This window comes from Hoplias malabaricus, chromosome 7 (assembly GCF_029633855.1).
Source record: "Hoplias malabaricus isolate fHopMal1 chromosome 7, fHopMal1.hap1, whole genome shotgun sequence".
Taxonomy (NCBI): domain Eukaryota; kingdom Metazoa; phylum Chordata; class Actinopteri; order Characiformes; family Erythrinidae; genus Hoplias; species Hoplias malabaricus.
Window position 1 is genome coordinate 36,717,082 of NC_089806.1, and position 25,691 is coordinate 36,742,772.

Below are 25,691 nucleotides of genomic sequence, written 5' to 3' on the forward strand. Positions count from 1 at the left end.
ACACACTCTATCAGATTTATCAAAGAGCTAAAGAGAAAATCGGTGAGGTCAAAGTACTGGAGTTTGATTGGAGTTAGGTCTCACAAACATCACTCCAGCTCATCTCAAAGGTATTGGCTGGTGCTCCATCACTAGGTTCCAATCTTCCAGAGGCCAAGACTGGGGTGGCTTTATACCCTTTAACAATGCAGCTGTTCCAGAGTCTTCCAATTTATTCAAATTTTTTTTTTGTTACTTCACCCCCTGTGGGAATTATATAAAATGTTTCTACAAAATTGAACATCTGTGCAGGCAATGGGAACGCCATACAGCAGCATAACTCACTAATTAAAAGAGGTGTCTACGAGCACTCAGTTTGTAGATAAATGTATCTTCTTACAATGCACAGTGTAAGAGAACTGCTAGAAGATAAGGGCAGGCCCTGATGACACATACTAGTTTAATAACCATATTGAAGCTGGAAATAAACTAAATTTAATATCAGATTTGTTTTTGTTGTTTTTATGTAGCTTTGTTTCCTACAAAAAAAATAAAAAAGCAACGTTGAAAAAGTTAAGAAGACGTTATGCTCTTTGCTCCTTTAAGGGGAAAATACTATTTAAGAATATTTAAAATTCCAGGAGGATGCCATCAGGCTGTTTACTTTTTGGATGTTGTGTTCGAGTTTGTGCGAGATACACACCTGCCTCCATCCTCTCCGTTGCCAATGGCGATGAGGGCCTCCAGGTCTGTTCCCTTCAGGCCGTACTGCAGGAGCTCCTTGGCAGCGTCCACGTTCTCAGGGACCCTCTCGACACATTCATGCAAAACCCAGGAACGCTTCTTTATCTTACTCTACAGAGAGAGAGAGAGAGAGAGAGAGAGAGAGAGAGAGAGAGAGAGAGAGAGAGAGAGAGAGAGAGAGAGACGTTCTAAAGATTCGTAATTAAAGTGAACAGTTCACAAAAAATGAATAAATAAATGAATGAAACACGCTACATTTATCACAAAGCTTGCTTTGTGTGGCTTCTCTTTCTTTGACTGGAATTATGACGTAAAATAATAATAATGCAAGCCAATGTGCACCAATCAGGACTGTGTGAACCAATTAACACTGTGTCCAATTCATCACACGCTGGCATCAACCCGTGACATTCTGTTAACTTTAAACAGGAACTGTGATGATTAAGACATTCACAGTTAACAACAATAACTGGTCAAGAGTATGCTTTCATCACCTGTCATTTTCCAACTGGGCTCATGACTTGGTTGATCAAGCACATTTGGGGTCATTGAGTCTGTTTACACCTTGTACTGACATGAGTTTTAGATCTGGATTGTATATGGATATACTTTGTCCCAACATGTCCCCACACAGACATTTTTGGGCCTAACCTTTGCCACGTTTGGGACCTATGGCACTGGCAAGTGTTGTGTGTGCCAGACATGGCCCAGCTGTCATGAGCCTAGCTTGACATCAATTTGGCCCAGGTATGGTTCACAACACACCTTATATGTGGCCCATGTGAGCTGGACCTGTGGCTGAGCCAGCACAGTCTTGGACTTGGACCTGGACCAGATATACTGCCCAAATAAAGTCTTAGACACACAAAAAAAGAAAGAACGAGGCCTGGTTTGGGAGCATTATGGATGGTTTCACAGATGCCAGGTATTTAACATAATCTGTGGCAAATAAAGAGGCCACTGACCTCCAGAAAATTGACCAAGGATGCATTTCCCAGACATTTACATGCGTATATTTGTATGTGGATTAAAAAAATGCATTGTTTATGTTTGTCACTTGTACTAAATTTGGATGAGATCCATCTCTGACCAGCTATGAAATTGGTTACATTGCTCCCATCACAGTACGTCCCAGGTGTGTTTACACTTGCATTTAATCCAGTCTCTTGCATTTAATTCAGCAGAATAAAAAACCTCCAACACTAATTTACCAAGAGTCTGATTCTGTACAAAATAAAGAATGTAACAAATAAATCAGAATTCTAAACCGAGCCACTTTCCGCAGTAACTGTTGTTGTGGGGAATGATTCACGTAATGAACAAATGCTGTATTATACGTAAATGGATGACATCATTATAAAAAACACAGTGGCGAAGCAGGTAGTGTCGCAGTCACACAGCTCAAGTGGTTGTGGGTTCAAGTCCCGCTCCGGGTGACTGTCTGTGCGGAGTGTGGTGTGTTCTCCCTGTGTCTGCATGGGTTTCCTCCGGGTGACTGTCTGTGAGGGATGTGGTGCGTTCTCCCTGTGTCTGCGTGGGTTTCCTCCGGGTGACTGTCTGTGAAGAGTGTGGTGTGTTCTCCCTGTGTCTGCGTGGGTTTCTTCTGGATGACTGTCTGTGAGGAGTGTGGTGTGTTCTCCCTGTGTTTGCGTGGGTTTCTTCTGTCTGTGCGGAGTGTGATGTGTTCTCTCCATGTCCGCCTGGGGTTCCTCCGGGTGCTCCGGTTTCCTCCCACGGTCCAAAAACACATTGGAAGGTGGAATGGCGACTCAAAAGTGTCCGTAGGTGTGAATGTGTGTGTGTGTGTGTGTGTGTGTCACCCTGTGAAGGACTGGCGCCCCTCCAGAGTGTGCCCCCAACATGTGCCCAGTGATTCCAAACCCAGCGTGACCCTGAACTGGATAAGGGGTTACAGACAATGAATGAATGAATTTTACAATTTATAATATTATTGTAAAATGATATGGCACACCGTTAATCCAAAGATCAAGAATGCATGGAAATACAAAGTGTAAACAGGCTCATTAATACTTATGATTTTATGCACTGTGACAATTATCCCAAGCTGCTTTAAAGGCCTTACACTAAATGCATTTTACGGAGAGGGCTATAATCACTGATTCTAATGTATAGCATGTGAACAGTGAGGCCTCAACCTTCACTATTAGAGATGGACACAAGGGTTCCATCTACAGTAGAACAGAAAACGTACTGCTGCATAGAAACACAAGCATTTACCAGGTAGTCCTGTATGGACGCGATGCTGACTGAGGACTTCCTCCACTGCCTCTGATAGACCAAATCTGAGTCCAGTCCATAGACATGAGCCAGGGAGAGAGCTTCTCCATATTCTTCATTATCAATCTGCAAGTGCACACACAGACATACACAGACACACAAACACACAGAGGTTAATGTCTGTGCTTGGCTCCCAGGGCTCCTCATTAGGCAGCTGTGTCGTAAACAAAGCAGTATTATCACCTCTGTTAGCCCAGCCACAACAAAGGCTGGCACACTTGTAAATCACTCTGGGGAAAGGGAACCTGCGCGGCTGCAATGGCCTGTGTTACTCCAGGACTGTTCAATATTCAAAGCCCACTCTGCCTCCTGTTAGACTGGGCTTCACTCTGGAGGTGTCCTGTTGTGTCTTGTTGTGCTTTAATGGGATAGTGTGTGCTCTGATGTGCTTCAGAGCGCTACATGAGGCTTGTTTTGCTGACAGAACTACTAACAAGGGCCTTCGCGTTCTCCTCTCTTCTCTCGCTGCCCTCTTTTGTCCTTCCTATTGTGCTCCATCTCTTGTTCTCCAACATCACATAATAGGATACAGTTATTTCATCACTGTAACCCTTAAACATGACCAATGCCAGATCATTTAGGGACCTGATCATGCTTAACTTCAATATAAAACCCACACACAAATAACCTGTGTATGCTCTGCCCTCAAAATGTATAATTCCATAGCAGTTACTAGGTTAGTCAAGTTTACAGAGTGTAGGAAACCTGCTGGGGAAAATGTGCTTATCGGTATATTGCACTATATTGAGATATTTTCTTAAAGTAACACTAGGTAAGATTTGGTGCCTTTGCTCTAGGGCTCCCCCTACAGTTGTAGAGTCCTCAAATCAAGGGTGTTTTCCTATCCTCCTCTAGAAGTTATTCTTTGCTCGTTTCCACCAAAAGGACGGGGAGTAGCAGGGTTGCTCAATTCCAGAGATGATGTGGATGAATTCAGCGCCAGAACCAGAAATAAACAGACAGCCAGGGCAGGGTCATGGTTAATCCACTGTTTACGGGTTAGTTCCACTAACCACAGTCCCAGAAAACACAAAAATGGAGCATTTTCCCTGTTTTATTTCCTTTCCTGTATTTTATTTGCAAATCAGAAATTGGCGAACGTGTCATTTAACGTTTTCCAATGTTCCATTTCAAAACAAAAACATTCACAGACCCATCAGGAAGTGACCTGTCCAGCTCCACTGCACGATATCCCTTTATTTGAGGCTCTGTGCTCAATCTGGAGCTTCTTTAGCTCAACATGTCCATGGATGCAGTATTGGTTCACACTCAATGACCGACTCTCCTTTGATTCCAATTGGGAAGTGACTTTTCTGGTTCGGGAAATACATTAATTCCACATTAATTTAACAGATCTAAATTAGGTTTGTGAAGATTAACAGAATCGGTTCCACATTGGTGTAAAAGGGCTAATAGTGCAGTTTGTTTTTCTGAGCTCTATTGCAGGTTAGTAAAGCATCATAATGATTTTAAAGTAAAAATTTGACCTAGTGTTACTTTAACAAAAAATTTTGATAAGTACAAGGCAAGTTATCATTAGATTTAGGATCGCATGATGCTAGCCAAAGCACACATCTGTTAACTCTGTCTTAAGACACTTATCCTATAAACAAATACCTATTTTTCATGGGGCATCCCTACTGATTAATATTTGACTCAGACCCATCACATGACTTCCATTCAACTCACCTTCCTCTGGTAGAGCTCCTCAGGAGTGGTGGACCTCAGACTGACCAGCCGGTAGTTTTTGGTGACTGTGCGTGGACGCTTCCTCGGTGGGGCAAAGCGCTCCATCTCAGTGATGTAGTACAGGCCCTGCTTCACGTAGCCAAAATAACGAGCCCTCGCCGAGCCCTCGTCATCGGAATCAGAGTCTTCCTCACCGTCTTCGTCCTCACTTGAGCCAGAGCTCTCCACACGGGAACGCTTCTGAGCCAGTTTAATCTCGCACTAAGAGAAAAAAAAACAATAAGACAAAATGAGCCATGTATGAGTGAAAATGTAGATTAGAAAGAGTAAGTTAGAATCTGTTGGCATCTTACAGTTTAATTTGATTTTGATTCAGAGTGCCACTGGCACACAGTTCCAGGGTCCTTGGGTTGTGTGTTCAATTCCCACCTCAGGTCACTGTCTGTGAGGGGTTTGGTATGTTCACCCAGAGGAAACCCTCACACAGTCAAAAAACACATGTTGGTAGCCAAACTGTCTGGGCAAAAGTGTCCTTAGAGGTGTGTGTGAGTGAGTGTGTGGTGCCCTGTGATGGACTGGGTGGTTCCTGCCTTGTGCCCAGTGATTCCAGGTAGGCTCCAGACCCACTGTGATGAATGAATGAATGGATGAATGGGTGGAAAAAGAAAACTGTATCAATGACTGATTAATAATGTCTTATATTTCGACATAAAGTCCCAAGGAAGGTTTTAATGAATATAATCAATGTGTGTTTGTTTAAAATGTGCACAGTCCATCTTGGCTAACGTCTGTGGAGAACATTAAGATCCAGCTTCTCTAAAAGACAAGAAGCATGATGGAAACCAACATTTGGGAACCTTCACATTATGTGGGAACATGCACTGCAACTGCAAAACACAAAATACTGTAATTGTACAGGTGTCCATTTTTGGAAAATGTCCCATTCCCCACCTGTAATAGAGATTTTAATTGGTTCTGACAGGGAGCTGGTCTCGTTGCTCATAGCTATAGGTCAGTGGTCCGTCCAGATAAGGAAAGCAGAGGCTGTTCTATGTTTTTGGTTTTTTTTTTTCTCCTCAAATTAAGCAGCAGGAAAATCGGTGGGGCATTGCTCTGGTTTGTTGCATCCCTGTTCACAAAGATGTGTAGAGGGCATGAATTTACATCAGTCAGTCGGACTGAGTGGCAAAACAAAGCTGTGTTTAATATACTCTTAAATAAAGAACATTTTTAAGGGTCCTTCAGTCAAAACAATGGTTCTCCAAAAAAAACAGGGGCACTTAAAAAAATGTACAAATCATTTGCAAAGTCAAAAATCTTCAAGAAACCAAACCAGTGTTATTTCTGTTCCGTCTTTACTGCCATCTGCTTTATACTTAACAGTATGGGAGAAAGAGACACAATGTCGGAGCAGTTCTGCCAATATCCCTACAATTTATACCATTCACTACTTTTTCATCTTAGACGCACTTCAGATCGTGTGATGCTGTGATTCTTGAAGATAAGAGGAACCCCCCCAGTGACACAGGCAACAGCAATAAAACCCAAGAAACACACACACACAAACACTCATACCCCCCTCCACCATCCCCTCCAGCTTTCCCTTTCTACAAGAGTCCTGCCCAAAAAACGCCAGCCTGAAGATAGATATGAAATAATAAAAGAGGGATGTGTTAAGAGCAGAGGTGTTTCTTACGGAGCGTTATGATGATGCCCTGCAGATAAAGCCAGAGAGAGAGAGAGAGACAGAAACACAACCACATTGCTCTCTCCACCAGAGGAAACTAAAGAAGTCAGCAGCCTCTAATGAAAAAGAACCCGCTGCAGGGGAGAGCACACTTTAACCACACACACACACACACACACACACACCTACCCATACTTTTCCACCACCCATGGATGTTTTTGGATGTTGCCATTTCAGGTGGTAACAAATCTGGATGTGTTTTGAATCTGTATGGCAGTTCCCATTTTAAACACTTGCAGACAGCTCCTTTAAATGGCAGAGAATTAGTGAATCAGTCAGGTACTGATGCTGGATGATTAAACCTGGGTCACGAATGCCACTTCAACTCATTCCAGAGGATGGAGTTTCACAGCACGATGCTGGGGGGCTTTTTACTCCTTTAGCCTATTCTTGGCACTGTGCAGGCTGATGTTTTCCAGACCACCCCATTTCATTCCACGCCTTTCAGTAGAAATTATATCAAGACGTGTGTGCACAGCTGAATGTCTGTTCCCCCAATGGATGCACCTTAACGTTCCTGAAATCCGTAATAATAAGGGGTGCCCACAAACTTGTGGACTCTCATTATTGGTCCAAAAACTTTTTGCTTGGTACACATCCGAATAAAAATCTTTTCACACACTGTCACACTGCTATAAACTCTGCAGAAATTGCCACCAGATTTTCTTCCTCTGGTAAGTAACATCTGGTCTGTAAATTTATTAAAGGAATATATTCCTCAGGGTTTTGGCAATTTTTACAGTCAAAACACTTATAAAACGATTCTCAACGTCCAGCCTAAAGCCTGTTAATTCTGTTCATATGAAATGTAAAATTCAAACTGATTATAAAAAAAAAACCCATTAAAGAAACACTACATAATATTTTTACCATAATATTACAGTTCCAAAATGATTGTTATGTTCCACCCGTCTATAATATAGAGAGCAGAGCTTCTGTCGTTGCTACTCCGGGCTTAGCACTGCAGAAAATACACTAGGCAACTTTTGCAGGAGGGTAGGAAACCACCCCTTCCCTCCCCAGCTTGATTTCCAGACAGTGCTGAAAAATTCAGTTAGACGCTGCAGTTGTAGAGGAAGCCCAGGAGCATTCATTCATTATCTGTAAGTGCTTATCCAATTTAGGGTCACGGTGGGTCCAGAGCCTACCTGGAATCACTGGGCGCAAGGCAGGAATACACCCTGGAGGGGGTGTCAGTCCTTCACAGCGTGTCACACCTACGGACACTTTTGAGTCGCCAATTCACGTGTGTTTTTGGACTGTGGGAGGAAACCGGAGCACCCGGAGGAAACCCACGCAGACACAGGGAGAACACACCAACTCCTCACAGACAGTCACCCGGAGGAAACCCACGCAGACAGAGGGAGAACACACCACACTCCTCACAGACAGTCACCCGGAGGAAACCCACGCAGACACAGGGAGAACACACCACACTCCTCACAGACAGTCACCCGGAGGAAACCCACGCAGACACAGGGAGAACACACCACACTCCTCACAGTCAGTCACCCAGAGAGGGACCTGAACCCAAAACTTCAAAATTTATGGATGTACTTTCTGGCAAATTTAGAAATCAAATGGGATGCTCTGGAGAAGCTAGCATCAGTGCTAGAGGCATCAGATCTTCACAGAAATATTCCAGCTTCTAGTGTTAAGCCTTCCCATCTCATGCCAAAATAGGAACGAACTAATACACTTTGAATTCCTTTAAGATTTTGTGCACACAACTTATAGCATTTAACCTTCTGACATTAAAAAAAAATATGTAAATCATTCCTCAGGTTACGGATAATATGCATGCTCACAACAAGGGAGCTTTTACCCCACTTACAACTCGACCAACAAAGCAAACTCTAGGTTGTACTACAGGACATCATTTCCTTCCATATAATCTCCACACTAAGCTCTCCCATTAATAATTCAACCATGATATTTAAACTCTTTCTCTGGAGGTACAGAGGTAAAGCATACACAGTTTCTAAAGTAAAAAGTAAACACACACACACACCTCGAGGCTGAGGAAGCCTCCATCGTGGGCGGAGGTGACGCGAAGTGAAGGTTCAAACCATTCGCAGGATTTCCCCAGCAGGTTAGAGAGAGAGCGCACTGAGGAGACGGTGAGCGAGCCGGAACAACGAGCCAAGATCAGAGCTTGATCACTCCACCATCCCACATCCATCAGAGACTGATACTGCTCCTTATCTACAGAAAGAGAAACAGAGATATACAAGAACGATATTACATTTATTTATAATCTAATACACCCACATGTTATTCAGTAATTCTGAAGACTACAAATATCACTAATATTATACACTATACTTGTGAAGAATCGAGATTCCCTAATTGTGTTATTGAAGGGGTGAGTAAGTAAGGTATATAGTTAACATGCTTTATGTATAATTCTGATATATCCATAATTTACATAGTAAGGGCAGGAGAATAACACACTATTACACACTGTCATGTGAAGCGCCAAGATCCAAAAATTGTGCAAATGGCACCCCCTTGTGGAGGATCTTAAGTCTGCCAAAAGTGAGCGTGTAAAAGTGAGTTTGATCTCAGGTCCGTGACATGCTTTGGCTGTGTAGTGCAACACCCTCACCCCACCCTTAAATTAGTACACAGGACGTGATATATCCAATAAAATTGGCTAGTGTACGATTGGACGGTAACTGGTAACACCTAATGTACCTAAGCTAAAGTTTTGTTAAATATATGTTGAATTAAATTGGCCACATTGCAAACCATATGTTTATATACTACAAATATATTTAGTATAATAAATTATGTAATGCATTATATAATATCTTAGTAGTAGAGTAGTATGTCGTTTCGGCCATCAACTTTATGACTATTAAAATAAAAAGGAGACGTAAAGAAGTAGAAACAGAGGGAAAGGGTATGAGAAATATATATTAAAAAATAAAGGAGAGAAGCAGAAAGAGACAGAGACATAACAAATTGGGATAAAAGCAGTGTGTCTAATGAATAAGACGAGACACAGCGAGATTAGAATAAAAATGTTGCTAAAACTGAAAGAGAGACATCATTATGAAACTGATTAGCGAGTAGCATTCTGTTTAAGGATGCAGAGCGACAGTCAGGAAGTAAACAGCAGTTTCATAGAATTTACAAGAGAGACAGAGGGAGAGAGTGACAGAAGTAAGAGAGAGAGAGAGAGAACCAGTGTACTGGGGAGCGGAGGTGTGGACACAGCTGCATTATGAAAACCTGTGATATAAAGTGTCTGATCAAAATGTCAGCGTGTGAATTTAACACCTCTGCTACAACTGGAGCAGGGATCTTTATTAAAGCGCTCTGTTCTCTCCTTCGCTCTCTCCATCACCAGGTTACTCTCTGAATAACTCTTCATGCTGTGTGCGCTTGTGTGTGTGCGGTTTTTCAAAGATATTACAGGAATAAACATGCAACCTGTCCTTTATTTCCAGAGTCTCACAGGACACCTTCCACTCGCTTGAAAAAGAAAGGAGGGAATGTCCCTTTAAAGCAATGTTAAAAACCTTGGAAACTTGGAAGTGTATTATGATAATTATTACTGGATAATATGCTGTAATGCTTAAAGAAATAATTCCAAAATAAAGGTCGTTCGCTGGTTGTTTCTTTGCTTATAATCCAATATAGAGCTGTGTCTGATGGTGCAATATGCGCATTATAATTATGTGCATCAGTAAAAAAAAAAGTAAACACATAAATAAATAATTCAGAACGCTCTAAAGCAGAACCTTATTAGAATCTTATATTTAAACGTTGGCCAATAAGTCCGTTTCTAATTGAACCAAGGCCATTCTAGAGTTACTGGTGGTTAAATCTTATAACGAATATAGTATGAATATTAGTATGTTTCAGAAGCTGTAGCAGATAATATACATTAAAAATGTTCCACATGTAATCAAACACTATCAAACCCTTTGTAACAACCTAAACACACTCACATTGATATTTTTTACGGAAATAAGTATTCATTTCTATGCGTATGTTGACATTAAATTGAGAATCTGGAGGCCACCAACTCACACATGGAATGGTCTCTACACATGGAATAAAGAAAAGCACTTTTTCTAATATTTTCTTGCATCTTCTGTAGAGGGCAAATACTGTCAAACTGTGCCACCTCCTCGTGTGAGTCTCTCCAATCACCGTGATGCCCCGTGTTTATGAAAGAGGGCATAGATGAAGTTAAACAGAGCAAATCAAATACAATGACAGAAAGAAGAGTACTGAAGAACAGAGAAAGATAACTGAGCTAAAATGGCTAAAATCTGAAATAGTGCTGTGTGTGATATTTTGACCAAAGCTGTCATTAAGACCCCAGGGATTTGTGTTAACTTGGTAGAGTATGTCACCTTTAATCTACTTTTGGCTCATATTTCCCCCAATATTCCTAAGTTTTTAATTACTTCGTTACTTAATTTTATTAACGAGATCATGACAATTCAATGGGAACAAAATATGTGGCATTTTTCTTATTGTCTGATGTTAGTAGGACACAGATGAGTTATAAAAGCGTCCATTTGCTGTGTGTTGTGAAAGTACACTTAACACTAACATGTCCAAAAGATATTATTGCGACAATGACATCAGAGAGTACATCAGAAACCCCCAGCGAATACTGAGTACAAATCCCAGTCAAATGCGATGGCACACGATACTCAAAATGAAATCACAGATCCAAATTGGGTCTCCAACTTTCACATTCTTCCACAATGAACAGCCCTTCAACAACAAAAACCCGCACAGCGAGGCTCTTTCTTTGTTGTGTGGTCAGCAGGCCTGTGCTCTTTGATAACACTTGCCAGTTAATGGTCTTTAATGTTTGCCACAGATGTCTTATGATCTTTTAACAAAGCGTTATCAGACACCCCACCTCTACAGAGCTGGTTACCTTTTATTTTCTTTCTCTTCTCCAGTGAAGTCTTCCACTCCGGGTGGATCTCCTCATGTCCGGGCTTTAGTAAAAAGGAGAGGAACAGAGATACAGACAGACAAAAGAAAAGAGAGAAAGAAAGGTAAGAAGATTGTTCCGTGAGGGTAATCTGCTCTGTGGGAAGCCAAAGCGAACAAGCTGAATACCCAGCAGCGTCTAAATCAGACAGAACCGCATTACAGGCTTAGTGTGCACCGAAATACTGTGACAAAACACAAAGGTTTGTTTTATATCTTATAAGGACAGTGGGTCGTATATATGTCCCCTATATGAGGTATAGTTATAACACTAACTATAGAGCTGTTCAGAAGTTTAGAGCTGCTATTCAAAGGTTAAGAAGTAATGTTACAATAACATACAGGCCCAGTGTTTCTTCTGAAATCAAGGGTACCAATTCATCTCAAACGCACCTAATGGAGCGCCATTATACTTTATGGACAGCATTTCAACTGCGCCACATGTCAGTGCTGTGGGGGCTTTATACCCCTCTAACCGAAGGCTTGGCATTGTGCATGCTGACCTTATTCTTATTCTATGAAGAAAGGTATGGTGAATAGCAATAGCTTTCCAGAAATACTAATGGACAATGAGATAAAGGTAGCCCGAGTCAGAATGTTTAGGATAGTTTGAGCACTTTATGACTAGTGTATAATAATTAAAATAATAATAATTTATTCATTCTTTGTTTGTAAGCGCTTATCCAGTTCAGGGACATGGTGGGTCCGGAGCCTACCTGGAATCATTGGACGCAAGGTGGGAACACACCCTGGAGGGGGCGCCAGTCCTTCACAGGGCAACCCACACTCACTCCTACGGACACTTTTGAGTCACCAATCCACCTACCATCGTGTGTTTTTGGACTGTGGGAGGAAACCCACACAGACACAGGTAGAACACAACACACTCCTCACAGACAGTCACCCGGAGGAAACCCACGCAGACACAGGTAGAACACACCATACTCCTCACAGACAGTCACCCGGAGGAGACCCACACAGTCACAGGGAGAACACACCACACTCCTCACAGACAGTCACCCGGAGGAAACCCATGCAGACACAGGGAGAACACACCACACTCCTCACAGACAGTCACCCGGAGGAAACCCACACAGTCACAGGTAGAACACACCACACTCCTCACAGACAGTCACCCGGAGGAAACCCACACAGACACAGGGAGAACACACCATACTCCTCACAGACAGTCACCCGGAGGAAACCCACACAGTCACAGGGAGAACACACCACACTCCTCACAGACAGTCACCCGGAGGAAACCCATGCAGACACAGGGAGAACACACCACACTCCTCACAGACAGTCACCCGGAGGAAACCCACACAGACACAGGGAGAACACACCACACTCCTCACAGACTCGCACCCGGAGCGGAACTCAAACCCACAACCTCCAGGTCCCTGGAGCTGTGTGACTGTGACACTACCTGCTGAGCCACTGTGCCGCCACTGTGCCACCCCATATTAATAATATTAATAATAATAATAATAAATCACCTGTTAAACACTCCAGGAATATAACTCTAGGTCCTCTAGCAAGTTCATTCAGGTGCATAGTTAATATATACTTCATATACACTGCGATATGTACAATGTGAACCCAAACTTATGAACACTAGGGCATATACTGTATAACCCTAATAAGGAATTCCCAAACATAAGCCTTAACCTCAGTATCATTACAGCAACAAATCTGCCCCATTTTGTTGGTCCTGATATTGTAGATTAACACAGATTTTCCCTGTTCCTTCTCTAGTCTAGATGTTTGGTCCTGGAAGTGAATGATAAGACACACACAAACTAACACAAACACACACCCCACTGCACCTGGGCTGCACGGCTGGGGGCTCGCTGACCCTGAACAGAAGGAGATCATTACCTGCTCCTCCTGTGTCCAGCTGCTCCTCTGTTTGAGCGATGGAATGTCCCACAGACTGAGAGCTCCAGAGAAGTGGATTACAGCCAGCGTCGACCCATCAGGAGAAACACTCATCCGGAACACACCATCCTAAACACATACACACACAAAAAAAACAAAGGCATCCAGTAAATACAGCAAATACAAATACATCTATCTCCGTGCATTTAGCATCCCCCATCTAGCTTTGTGTCCATCTGTGTGCATCTCCTTGTTGCTCATCTATCTCAGTTTCCATCTAACTTTGCATCCAACCATCTGTGTGTGTGTGTGTGTGTGTGTGTGTGTCTTTATATCTATCCATGTATTCATCTATCTCCAGTTGTATGCTAAAACGTGAACACCTCTGATCAAAAAATGAGTTGGTTATTTTTACTTTGTAAAAAAAAATATAATAGATCTCTACAGGAAACAAACTCCTACTTCTTTTTTGTTTGTTTCGTGGTTTATTTACTCCTTAATGTTAAATTCAAGAAATAAAATGTCTGCTTATTACTACTTTAAAAAAACTCTTACATTATACACACTGAACTTCCAAACTCTAACATAAAACTGTATACAGGAGGTCCTCGGGTTACGTCAGTCCCGAGTTACGATGTTTCGTGGTTACGACACATCTCCCATTTACTGTATAAAGCCTTGTTTCGATGTAAGTGGTTTTGTGTCGTAAACGTCGTAACACAAATTTCGTGTGTGGTGTGCGCGGCGGAAGAATACACGGTTACGCATCTCGGGACCGAGGAGGATAGGTGTTAGGACAGGATCAGTGCTTACAGTATGTTATTTACGTACAGTATGAACGTATGTTCCGAATTACACTGAAAATCGGTTTGCGACGCAACGTAGGAACGGATCAACTTCATAAGTCGAGGTCCCCCTGTAAGTCGAGACACAGTTAATTTCTTGCAATTAGACAGTCTGCAGGGTTTTCACCGATTAATGCAGATAAATGTGTCACATCCCCATGCTGTGCAGTGTCATGGGTTTAAATAATAACCAGGTAAAACTCAAGTGGGGGAAATAATGATGAATGAAGCATGTAGAGGATTCTAAATTAAGTTCTAATAAAATTAATAGGCAGTTATAATACAGAGTGGCTCATACAGGAAAGTGAGGATCATTTTGAGGAAGATAACTGCAGTATATTAAATGTATAATGAGTCAGAATTACTATGCAGAGAATTCATTATTTAATTTGACATTCAATGCTTAATTATTTACATTATTTAATTCCATATGCTACAGTGGTATCTCAAAATTAAAGTGTATTTGTAAAAGTTTATTAGAGCATTCAGTAATATTTAAATGCATTATACAACATAACTTTATTATAACTTTCTTAATTCCTCGGTTATACAGCACATAAAATACAAACTGTGGTGTTTAAAGTGTTCTAATGTTCCATAACTGAAACAATACACTAGGACCTGATATATTTAATACATTAACTAACAGTACTAGTTTATTATATCTAAAGCTCTACAAGCTATTAGTGTGTGAGACATCAATAATCACACGTAACCGACGTTCGAAGATAAGTGGGCCCTGGTTCAAACGGTCACAGACCTATTCCCTAAAACAATACAAGTTTAAGTAATTAACAAGAAATCTGATAAGAACTCCACTACTTCATTGACTCTCTGAAACAAGAAAAGACAAAAGATGGAGGGAGAAAGCGAAAGAGAAAAGAAAGAAACAGTAATTACCTGCTCGTTGTTTTCTCGGGAAAAGAGTCTGAAACTGGGCATTCTGAAAAGGCCTCTCCGCTGGGACTGGACAGAATTGAGAGATTATGATTACCATCTCCGCTAATTAACAGCCACGTTTATTCCGAATATTTAATTATTCTCCCGCCTTGTAAATTACAGCCATTATCAGTTGACTGTGAACAGGTCTGGGAATATTTAAATTAAGTTATCTGAACTTAATGGAGAATTCCACCAGTGTTAAAGTGTGTGTGAGAGTCTCACCGCACTCATGTCGTCTTCGTAACTGGTCACTTGTTTATAATGTGGTGACCCTGATAACGCCCTCCAGGCTGTAATGCCACAGCGAGTGGCCCTTGACACTGTATTGTCCCCGGACTCACAGCCGCCCACCAGCAGCAACCTATAGAACAACATAAACACAGAGACAATCAGTGACACTATGACTAAACTTATACCTAAGAATATTCACTCAGAAAGCACCTCCAACCAGCACATATCCCATCTAAACACGCATTTTTGGGCTCTTGAATGATGCAGTGGTTTGATTCGTGTTCAAACCTCCGTGATGCCTCAGCTATCCGAGGCTGGGGGTTGAAGAAAGCACACATGACCTTGCTTTTTCTGGGTGGGCAGGTCGGCCGTCCTTCTCTTCACCTCAATTAGCAAAATGCTAGACAAGACAGGGCTTTCATTTCTTACATAATACCGTGGTTTATTGTGCATCTGCTATTCTGTAACCAAACCACCTCCACACGACTGAAATTACTCCCCATTTTTTGGAGCAAACTCATGTAAAGGACGTATGCTGCATTATGGGTAGCGGCATGACATCATTACGTAAACAAGTCAGAATATCACAATTATTGATATCATTTTAAAATTTATGTCGATATTACTGCAAACGATACGATATGGCAGAGCCCTAGCTGGGCGTATAAACAAACTACGGTCCGGACCTTATGTCTGGTTATAAACATTCTATCACCAAAACAAGGAGCTTGCCATGAGGCCCATTCAGAGATTGCACTTCAGTAATTGCTGCATACTATTAGTTCTTTAATTAATTCTGTTATGAAAAAATAAACAACTCCAGCATTGGTGTTCAGTCACTGCTGGACAGTCCAATGATCTGAAAAACCAGCAGCTTCTTATGTCTGATGTGTTTCCCCACAACTGTCACTATACGTCCTTTCAGACCCATACTGTTATTTTTTTTACTGAGGACTTCCTCAGATATGAACATGACTGGAGCTTGCTGTTCTCCTGTCTATCAAACATTCATTCATTCATTCATTATCTGTAACCCTTATCCAGTTCAGGGTCGCGGTGGGTCCAGAGCCTACCTGGAATCATTGGGCGCAAGGTGGGAATACACCCTGGAGGGGGCGCCAGTCCTTCACAGGGCAACACAGACACACACACACACACATTCACTCACACACTCACACCTACGGACACTTCACCAATCCACCTACCAACGTGTGTTTTTGGACTGTGGGAGGAAACCGGAGCACCCGGAGGAAACCCACGCGGACACAGGGAGAACACACCAACTCCTCACAGACAGTCACCCGGAGCGGGAATCGAACCCACAACCTCCAGGCCCCTGGAGCTGTGTGACTGCAACACTACCTGCTGCACCACCGTGTCGCCCTGTCTATCAAACATTAAACCTTTAAATTATCTTCTCTTAAAGGTCTGTCAGGCTTTTAAACCATCAACATATCAATGCACTGTGGGCGGGGACACACTAACTTTCAAACCAAAACAGAAAGAGCAGAAAATGTTGGAAGTTTTTCTAAACATTTCAGGCCAAAACACACACATATACAGCATGTCTGAAGGTGGAGGATAGGATAGAGCCTGCATCAGCATGAGAGGGTGAGGGAGAGAGAGATTTAAACTATGAGACAGACAGATGGAGTTGAGTTGGAGAGGAAAAAAGGGCCTGCAGATCTGGGCAAATGCGAGTGAGAAAGAGGGATGAAGAAGATTGTGTCAAAGCCAGACCTTCCAGAAACTTCTCATCAGTTAAGCCAAAGACCAGTGCGAGAGGGCGATAAGACAAGAAAGCAGGCAGCCACACAGCTAATCCGGTCAAAAACACATACACACACTCACTCTCGCTGGACGAAGACTGCCCCCTGGTGACGGGTTACGCACCACTTTTTTAAAAACAAACTATAAAATGTTATTTATACAAGATTTAAAAATGTTGTTTTTAAAATTAAAAGGACTGCGTAGAAGAAACTAATCAAAACATTAGAAAAAATAAAAAGGCACCAAGCAACTGGAGTCATTCTCATAGTTTTCAGTCCTGGTCCACGTATGTAAATCACATACAAGCATTGTAAGGTGAAGTTATATTTTAAAGCTGGGTTATGGTTAATATTAAAGTTATTGTTAAGCTAGAAGTGCTTAAGGAAAAGTTAAGGGTACATCTTCATAAAATGAATGGAAGTCTACATAATGTCCCCACACCGCGTACTCTCAACCAGGAGCGACTACATTGGGCACTAGCGGGTTCATCCAGGAGAGAATGCCAATCTGTAGCTGGGAGTACACACACAGAGTCATTCATTCACATGCACACTCATTCACTCACACCATTTTGTAACATAAATTGAAGATGGGTATTTTATAGATTATTTTATAAATTAATAAATAAATAAAGCTACTTTTCTGCACTCACCTGTGGCTTGGGAGGTAGATTGCAGCAGTAACACCATTAAAATAATGGGTGGAAAAGCTGAAGCTGTGACTCTCCTGGAACCCCTGATTGGTTCCCATGCTGAAAGACACACATAAATGGCAGGGGAAAAAACGCATTAGCTTCCATCTAGCACTCCAGGGCCTGACCAAAGAGGGTCTTTTGACTGGATATTTTTGGGCTCTCTCAACCTAGAAGTGACACTGATGTGTGTAAAGTACAAAATATGAATGTGTAAACTTCCTAAACTCTTTGGCTCAGGGGCTATATTTATGGTAAGAAAATGCGAACGTTTGATTACTTTTCAAACTTCTTGTCAGGTAGAGACTTGCTCAAATAATAAAACGGATTTGATGTTCTTTTCTAATACGGTGTGAAGGACAAAGGCAGTTAAAGAAGCGTGAGTGTTTGCCTCAACAGAATTGTCAGAATGTTTTATGTGCCTCAATGTCTTGAGCAAATCATTAAAATAAGCAAACCCAATGTTTCCAAACAGCTTTTGAAAACTCCCGATTCACAATTACTCCCACATGCGGCAGTAACGAAGGCTACTGAGGCGGGGGTTGGGGACTCTCTTTCAATCGAGAGTTCAAAGTGACCCACTGAAGAAACAGAAAAAGTAGTTAATTTTGCCTTTTTAAAAATTCCAAACTTGCTTTTGACAACAGACGTCTGGAATTTGTTCGACGTAAAGACTTTGAAAAGTGGATTTCATGCTGAGCCGAGAGCTACAAATGATAAATAAAGAAATAATTATAAATCAGAAACTTTATGGAGGTTTTCCTTCTGAAAAGACGTCCATCAAAGCAGTTTAAAGGAAAACTTGAATCTTAAAATGCATGTTCTGTTTACTGGGGAATTTGTGCTGGATTGAAGTAAACAGAAACCAGCAGCTGGTCGGCTCATGGGCCCAATCCCACAACAATTTGTGGAATTAGTTTTGACAGAATGGGAATACAACACCAGAAAATACTACGTAGATAATCTGAGCCCTAAACTGAGACTTCAAGCCCGAAAAGGTGCTTGACGCCAGAGAAACAGAAGGACTACAGTCTGTAATTGTAGAAATACAAAGTCAGTGGAGCTGATAAAACGGACAATGAGTGTAGATACAAGGTGGGTGTTCCTAATCCAGTGATCGTTCAGTCTCTAGTACTGGGAAGATTTTTTTAGCCATCTAGTCCACACTAGGCATTGGACATAGTGACCGTATGGTGCTTTTCCACTGAAAGGTACCTCCACTACCAGACTGTACTCACTTTGATACCCAGTACCTGGTTTAGATTCCCACTAAAACTACACGGTGATGATGGAACTTGGGCTTTAGAACCTACAACAACGATTGTGCATTTTAATGTTGTTGTTTTTTGGGACTGAAAACAGCCACTGATCCAAGGATTGTTGAACAAGCTGCTGTCTTGAGTCGGATAAAAACAAATGTGATCGCTACTGTAGCCTACACATTATAAAAATGCCTAGTTTGTGCTGGACATCTGCATTTTGTCACAATTAACAAGTCTTTCTGGCCAATCAGAGCTCTGCAAATTACACGCCATGTTCAGTCCCTATTTAAAAAGTACCCAGTTTGTACCAAGCTCATCTAAAGGATACTGAAAGAAGCTGAGTAGAGGGGTCGAGTCGAGGAGGTGGGAAAACATCAGTAGGCTCATGTGCAGTTGCTCCTAACTGTCTAATATAATTTCATATGTTCCAGGAATTCTATACACAGATATCCTGCAGTCTGTGTCAGGAGTGTGTTTCAAACTACAGTGACTAATCATCTCTGTAATCTACTTTAAAAGCAACACTAACTGAGAGTTCAGGTTTGTTCTTCACATTTACAAGTCCTGAACTCAAGAGTATGGGGAGGAGGTGCACAGAGTGTTGAGCCCAGAGTAGCACCAACATTCTCCCTGTTACAGGTCAGTGACGCATCACAATGATTTTGAAGTTGTAATTTAAAGATAGGGGTACGACCTAGTGGTGCTTTAATGTATAGTTCGTGTTGTATTTGGTGAGCTGTGCTAATGTCTGCTATGCTCACCTGACTAGGTAGCTCTTGAGTTGGCCTCCATAGGTGATGACGAGTAGCTCTGCAGACCACTGGGCACTGGCGGTGTACTCCAGAAAGATCAATCCTGCAGCGGCATAGCTGAAATCACCAGGGAAACTCACCGCCTGAGGGAAGAGTGTGTGTGAGAGAGAGAGAGAGTGAGAGAGTGTGAGGAAAACAATGTATTCTAGCAAAAGTTAGAGACAATCAAGTTTTTTAGGAGAAAGAAAGTTTGAAAGCAGAAGAAACAGAGAGAGCTTCTTTGAAGCCTGAGCACTGATGGCCTCTGACAGAAGGACAGAATTGTAGGGGTGTGATCCGGAGGAGATGACAGCGCTGTGGATGCTTTGGTAAGAACAGGGGCGGTGAAGGATTGACTAGTACTTCACTCTGACAGTTTTCTAGAGACTGACAGAGGGAGGACTGGCTGAAAGTGAGAGAAATGGAGCAGCCGAACCTTCATCTTCTCTCTTTCTCTCTCTCTGATAGAGTTACGTCCTCAGAGGAAGTCCTCCAGGGTTGAGAGGGGCTTCGGGCTGAAAGTAGGCAGAAAATGTGCGCTGTGCTTGGGCAGCAGAGCGGGAAAAACCCCTCACACTCAGAGCAGGCATCAGAACCTGACTATAGTCAGAAAGAGAGAGGAGCTCAATAACTGATACAGAACAGAGAGAGGGAGAAGGAAACAGAGAACGGAAGAATGAGAGAGACAAAGTGAGAGGAAAAATAAGACAGATTGGGGTAAAGTGAGGCCTAAGAGAAAATTCACAGCGGAAGAAAGGGAAGAGAGACACTGGGAATAAAAGAAAAAAAGTTAAGAAAGAGCAATAAAGACAGGAACAGCTTTGAATGCAGAGGGCAGAGCAGCACAAAGAAAGAAAGAGAGAGAAGATGAAAGAGGTGAGAGAGAGAGAGAGAGAGAGAAAAAGAGAGAGGGGTGGACCTAGAGTTGCATATTCATGTAATTATTTCAGCGCGTACAACGTTTGTGGTGCAATTATGCATAATTCATTGTGCAGCCGTTCCTTACTTTTTAAGTGGCAATTTATTTGATTCATGTTCTTTAAAAAGCCCAATGATTTTTCATTTAGTATTTTTAAATACCAATTTGGCTTGTTAAAGGGCAAATAATGTTATTTATATTGATGCCCTTGTTCATAGAAAGTGCTGTGTGTATTTAGTGTATGGTTCCCTTAAAATATCAGTGAAGGGAAACTTACATAAGGAACTTAGCCTTTCTTTAGAGTTTATTTTGCCTTTTGCAAAATTAAACTAGCAGTTAATAATGTGCAGATTTCTTTTAAAAATCAATACCATTAAAAGAAAATAAAAAATAATAAACAAATAAATAGTTGGGTGGCACGGTGGCGCAGCAGGTAGGTGTCGAAGTCACACAGCTCCAGGGGCCTGGAGGTTGTGGGTTCGATTCCTGGTGACTGTCTGTGAGAAGTGTGGTGTGTTCTCCCTGTGTCTGCGTGGGTTTCCTCCCGGTGACTGTCTTTGAGGAGAGTGGTGTGTTCTCCCTGTGTTGGTAGGTGAATTGCCAACTCAACAGTGTCCATAGGTGTGAGTGTGTTGCCCTGTGAAGGACTGGCACCCCCTTCAGTGTGTGTTCCCGCCTTGTGCCCAATGTTTCCAGGTAGGCTCTGGACCCACTGCGACCCTGAACTGGATAAGGGTTACAGATAATGAATGAATGAATGAATGAATGAATGAATGAATTAAATAATAATAATAATAATGTGTCCGGTAGGATAAATAGCTTTATAAATAATATCCCAGCTCTAATTACAGCAAAGTTACTTACTAACAGTTATTACTTTCTCTCTGTAGCTGATCCCAGCTCCGGCTTCACTTTCAGATGATGCAGAGCTGGTGATTCCACTTTGTTGTCCCAAAATCCCAGACTACAGCTTTTAATCATTCAACACCCAAGAGCTGAGCTCTAAAACCAAATCCCATCTGACAGCTGCTCCTGAAATTAACTAATTAACAAACAACTAAGCACATGGATGCTGCAGACTGGCGCCAATGATCAAAGCTATATTAGTACTCCAAAAATGACACGCAGAATCCAGGCCTGTTGAAAAGATGAAAACGATGACAGAGCGTCTCTAAACAAATAAGAAAACTACTGGGGCACAAACAGAGAGTGTGAATGACAGAGCGTTTTCTCTTGACAAACACAGGGCAAAGTAGCGAGGGGCCAGGTTCCTCTAGAGCGAGAGCGAGAGCAAGTGGATAAAGTTGAACAGACTGAGGGATAAATATACAGAAAATTGTAGGGGATGAAAAGAAAGTAGCTGAAGGCCTCTGCCAGGCCCCTAGTACAAAGTTAATGTCAACGTGAGGCCATGTGGTTTTACAATTTCATGACATCAAATTTGTGAACAGAGCTGGGAATGTTCCAGAGAATTCACAGCAAATTCTTGCATTACACCGAAAATCTCTGGCTGTAAGCTACGAGTGAAACAGCAACTGAGGGAAAGGTCCAGACCTGATTCTCAGGACATTTTGCTGAGTTCATGTGTGAAAACAGCTCTAGACATTTTAGACAATCAGATTGACTGTCTGTGAGGAGTGTGGTGTGTTCTCCCTGTGTCTGCGTGGGTTTCCTCCGGGTGACTGTCTGTGAGGAGTGTGGTGTGTTCTCCCTGTGTCTGCGTGGGTTTCCTCCGGGTGACTGTCTGTGAGGAGTGTGGTGTGTTCTCCCTGTGTCTGCGTGGGTTTCCTCCGGGTGACTGTCTGTGAGGAGTGTGGTGTGTTCTCCCTGTGTCTGCGTGGGTTTCCTCCGGGTGACTGTCTGTGAGGAGTGTGGTGTGTTCTCCCTGTGTCTGCGTGGGTTTCCTCCGGGTGACTGTCTGTGAGGAGCGTGGTGTGTTCTCCCTGTGTCTGCGTGGGTTTCCTCCGGGTGACTGTCTGTGAGGAGTGTGGTGTGTTCTCCCTGTGTCTGCGTGGGTTTCCTCCGGGTGACTGCCTGTGAAGAGTGTGGTGTGTTCTCCCCGTGTCCGTGTGAGTTTGCTCTGGGTGCTCCGGTTTGTAATACATGTTTTTACATAAATAACCTTTCATTCTCTCCACAATATTTTTCAAATTTCACAAATATCCTGCTTCTCTGTAGATGGTTCTTATTGTATGTTCATGTATGGAATTCACAGAGCACCTAAACTTTTGCTAAAACCTGTTTCACATTTATTTGGAGAAGCAGATTTGTGCCAGAAGAGACTCAGAGAGGAATAAACAGAGGAATGGAGGGAGAGGTGACGTACCGGAGGAATAATGAAGAGCTCACTGCCCATCAGGTCAAAGACTCGGACCGTTCCAGTGCTGTCTGCGTAGGCCAGCAGGGTGCAGTCATGACTCCAAGCCACTTTACGCCACTGAGGGGATGGGTCTTTGGGCACTACAGGTCAAAAAAATGCAAAGACTCAATAATGACAAAAGATGTTATTCACATATTCAGTTCCACCTTAAATGACAGATCTCTGATTAATGTCCCAAACCACACCAACTGCACTTTACCTTCTAGACTACTGAATGCCCTTCTGATAATGATCTACTTGTTTTCAAACCCTATGTAGTGTGCTACTGTGAGGTTTGGGACAAAGCATAGTATCACAGTGGGAATCGTCATAGCTTTTATTTAGATTCCCTACAGTGAAATGCATACATTAAAAACTACAACAATCAAAGTGGGAGACAGAAGGGTTGTGTTATACTTTAATCTTCCTTGTGTGTACACCTCTGAAAATTAAAACCCATACCACAGAGCACCACAGAAAAACAATTCACAACAAATGATGTGCACTGTTCACTTATGCCTTAGATTTCACTTAAGGCAGCATTGTATGTTTGTAGCAATGAATACTGGCTCAACTTGTTTTCACACAGCACACAAACCAGGCCATTGTTCAGTCTGATCCATACCAAGAACACCTCTTTAATCTGGACCATGGTCAACACACTTTACACATGCTGTTGTGAAGGTCAGGTCTGGAGGTAAACAAGGTAAGCTTGAAAGCACCCTGAGTGGGTGGAAGTGCACTTGCCTGCTCCCCTCATCTTTCATCATCATACTAGCCAATGGAGACATCTTTTAGCTAAACATAACACAACTGGCAGTGTTCTCCTCCGAGCATGTTGAGCTGTCCAGTGATGTCACAGACAATAAATAAAATATACTGTACATAATGTACTTTTTAAATAAAAGAAAAATGTATAAATAAATGGCATATCATAATCATATCTTTCATTCTTTCTTTTATTCATTATCTGTAAGTGCTTTTCCAGATCAGGGTCACGGTGGGTCCAAAGCCTACCTGGAATCATTGGGCGCAAGGCGGGAGTACACCCTGGAGGGGGCGCCAGTCCTTCACAGGGCAACACACACACACACACCTACGGACACTTTTGAGTTGCCAATCCACCTACCAGCATGTGTTTTTGGACTGTGGGAGGAAACCGGAGCACCCGGAGGAAACCCACGCAGACACAAAGAGAACACACCAACTCCTCACAGTCAGTCACCCGGAGGAAACCCACGCAGACACAGGGAGAACACACCAACTCCTCACAGACAGTCACCCAGAGCGGGAATTGAACCCACAACCTCCAGGACCCTGGAGCTGTGTGACAGCGACACTATATGCTGCGCCACCATGCCGCCATAATCATATCTTCAAAGCTGTAAATAGAATTGTATGGCACATGTGGTATAAAATATGATATTGTTTTGCCTGCACTGATTCCCACTGCCACTATCCAGCTCCTTCCATCAACTTCCTCTATAGTTCAACAACTTCAGAAAATTCACTTCAAGTTTCTTTGCTCTCTTTAAAATTAATATGTATTTATATCATATTTTTAATACACCATTTTTACAAGGAGGCAATTAAAAAACATGGACACATCAATAGTCCCAACACACACTTGGAAACCAGCATTACAGTGGACACCGAGAGCTACGTCTGATCCACCTGCTTCACTAAAGACAAAAGCACATCCATTAGAACTCAAAGGCTTGACCTACAGCTAATTAAATGCTCACCCAACAGTAAATAAAGTCAAGCATCAGAACACTGTCTCACAGTCCTGATCACTTCTTCATTACGAACAGTGCACCATCTGAGGTCTCACCATGAACTCCCACCTCCCGTAGACTTCAAAAAACCTGTGAGCTGCATAATTAAGTTTAAAACCATTTATCTATTCGCAATATTGATTACAGAACACTTTACCTGAAGGTGATTTTAACAAGAGAAGAGACACAGAGTGATTCACATATTGGTGTTCGCTGTTTTGAACGACACACTTAACAACATACCATGCCAAATTAGCACTGCCAAAACCTGAAGGTTGATGTTGTGTAGTGGGTAATAGCAGGAAATGACTAATACCAGCTCTCAATACGCAAAAGAGCAAAACCAGAGTTTGATTCACAGCCTGAGTAAACACACCATGCTACTGCTATAGGAGTCCTTGGGCATGAATACAAAAGCGACTATTAGGACATGAAGTAGTCGCCGTAATGGGGAGTTGTCCAGTAGCTGTAAGGTGAAAAGAAAGCACAGTAAAGAAAGCAGCTCTTCTGTGAAACACCATGGTAATCACACTTCTGTTTTCAGAAGCTGCTTCAGAGGAGACTAAGCCAATCCTACACTCAGTTACTCCATTTATAAAGTGACGCTGAGGTACAATGAAAAAGGTAACCATCTCAAAATGAAGCAGTCCTAACCTCTAACACCAGTAACAGTAGCACGGTGTCCTTACAATGCACGCAAGGACCAAAGAAGATGAAAAGTAATGAATCCGAAAGAGAGTTGATTGTACTTTAATGTGTTTAAAAGGAACATGATCACCTTCTTATTACTTTTGTTC

The 25,691-nt window shown here is 42.3% G+C and overlaps 1 protein-coding gene across 1 annotated transcript in view; it reads right to left on the reverse strand.

Moving 5' to 3' along the window:
- nbas (NBAS subunit of NRZ tethering complex) overlaps window positions 1–25,691 on the reverse strand; it is a 262,175-nt gene that overhangs the window by 221,850 nt on the left and 14,634 nt on the right. The window contains exons 7-17 of the mRNA XM_066676307.1: window positions 23,084–23,217; window positions 19,809–19,942; window positions 17,747–17,845; window positions 15,316–15,454; window positions 15,052–15,117; window positions 13,307–13,435; window positions 11,367–11,430; window positions 8,469–8,662; window positions 4,711–4,971; window positions 2,962–3,087; window positions 663–834 (exon numbers count right to left, since the gene is read on the reverse strand). Of these exons, the coding sequence (XP_066532404.1) occupies window positions 663–834; window positions 2,962–3,087; window positions 4,711–4,971; window positions 8,469–8,662; window positions 11,367–11,430; window positions 13,307–13,435; window positions 15,052–15,117; window positions 15,316–15,454; window positions 17,747–17,845; window positions 19,809–19,942; window positions 23,084–23,217 (1,518 nt within the window). The remainder of the gene's footprint in view (window positions 1–662; window positions 835–2,961; window positions 3,088–4,710; window positions 4,972–8,468; window positions 8,663–11,366; window positions 11,431–13,306; window positions 13,436–15,051; window positions 15,118–15,315; window positions 15,455–17,746; window positions 17,846–19,808; window positions 19,943–23,083; window positions 23,218–25,691) is intronic.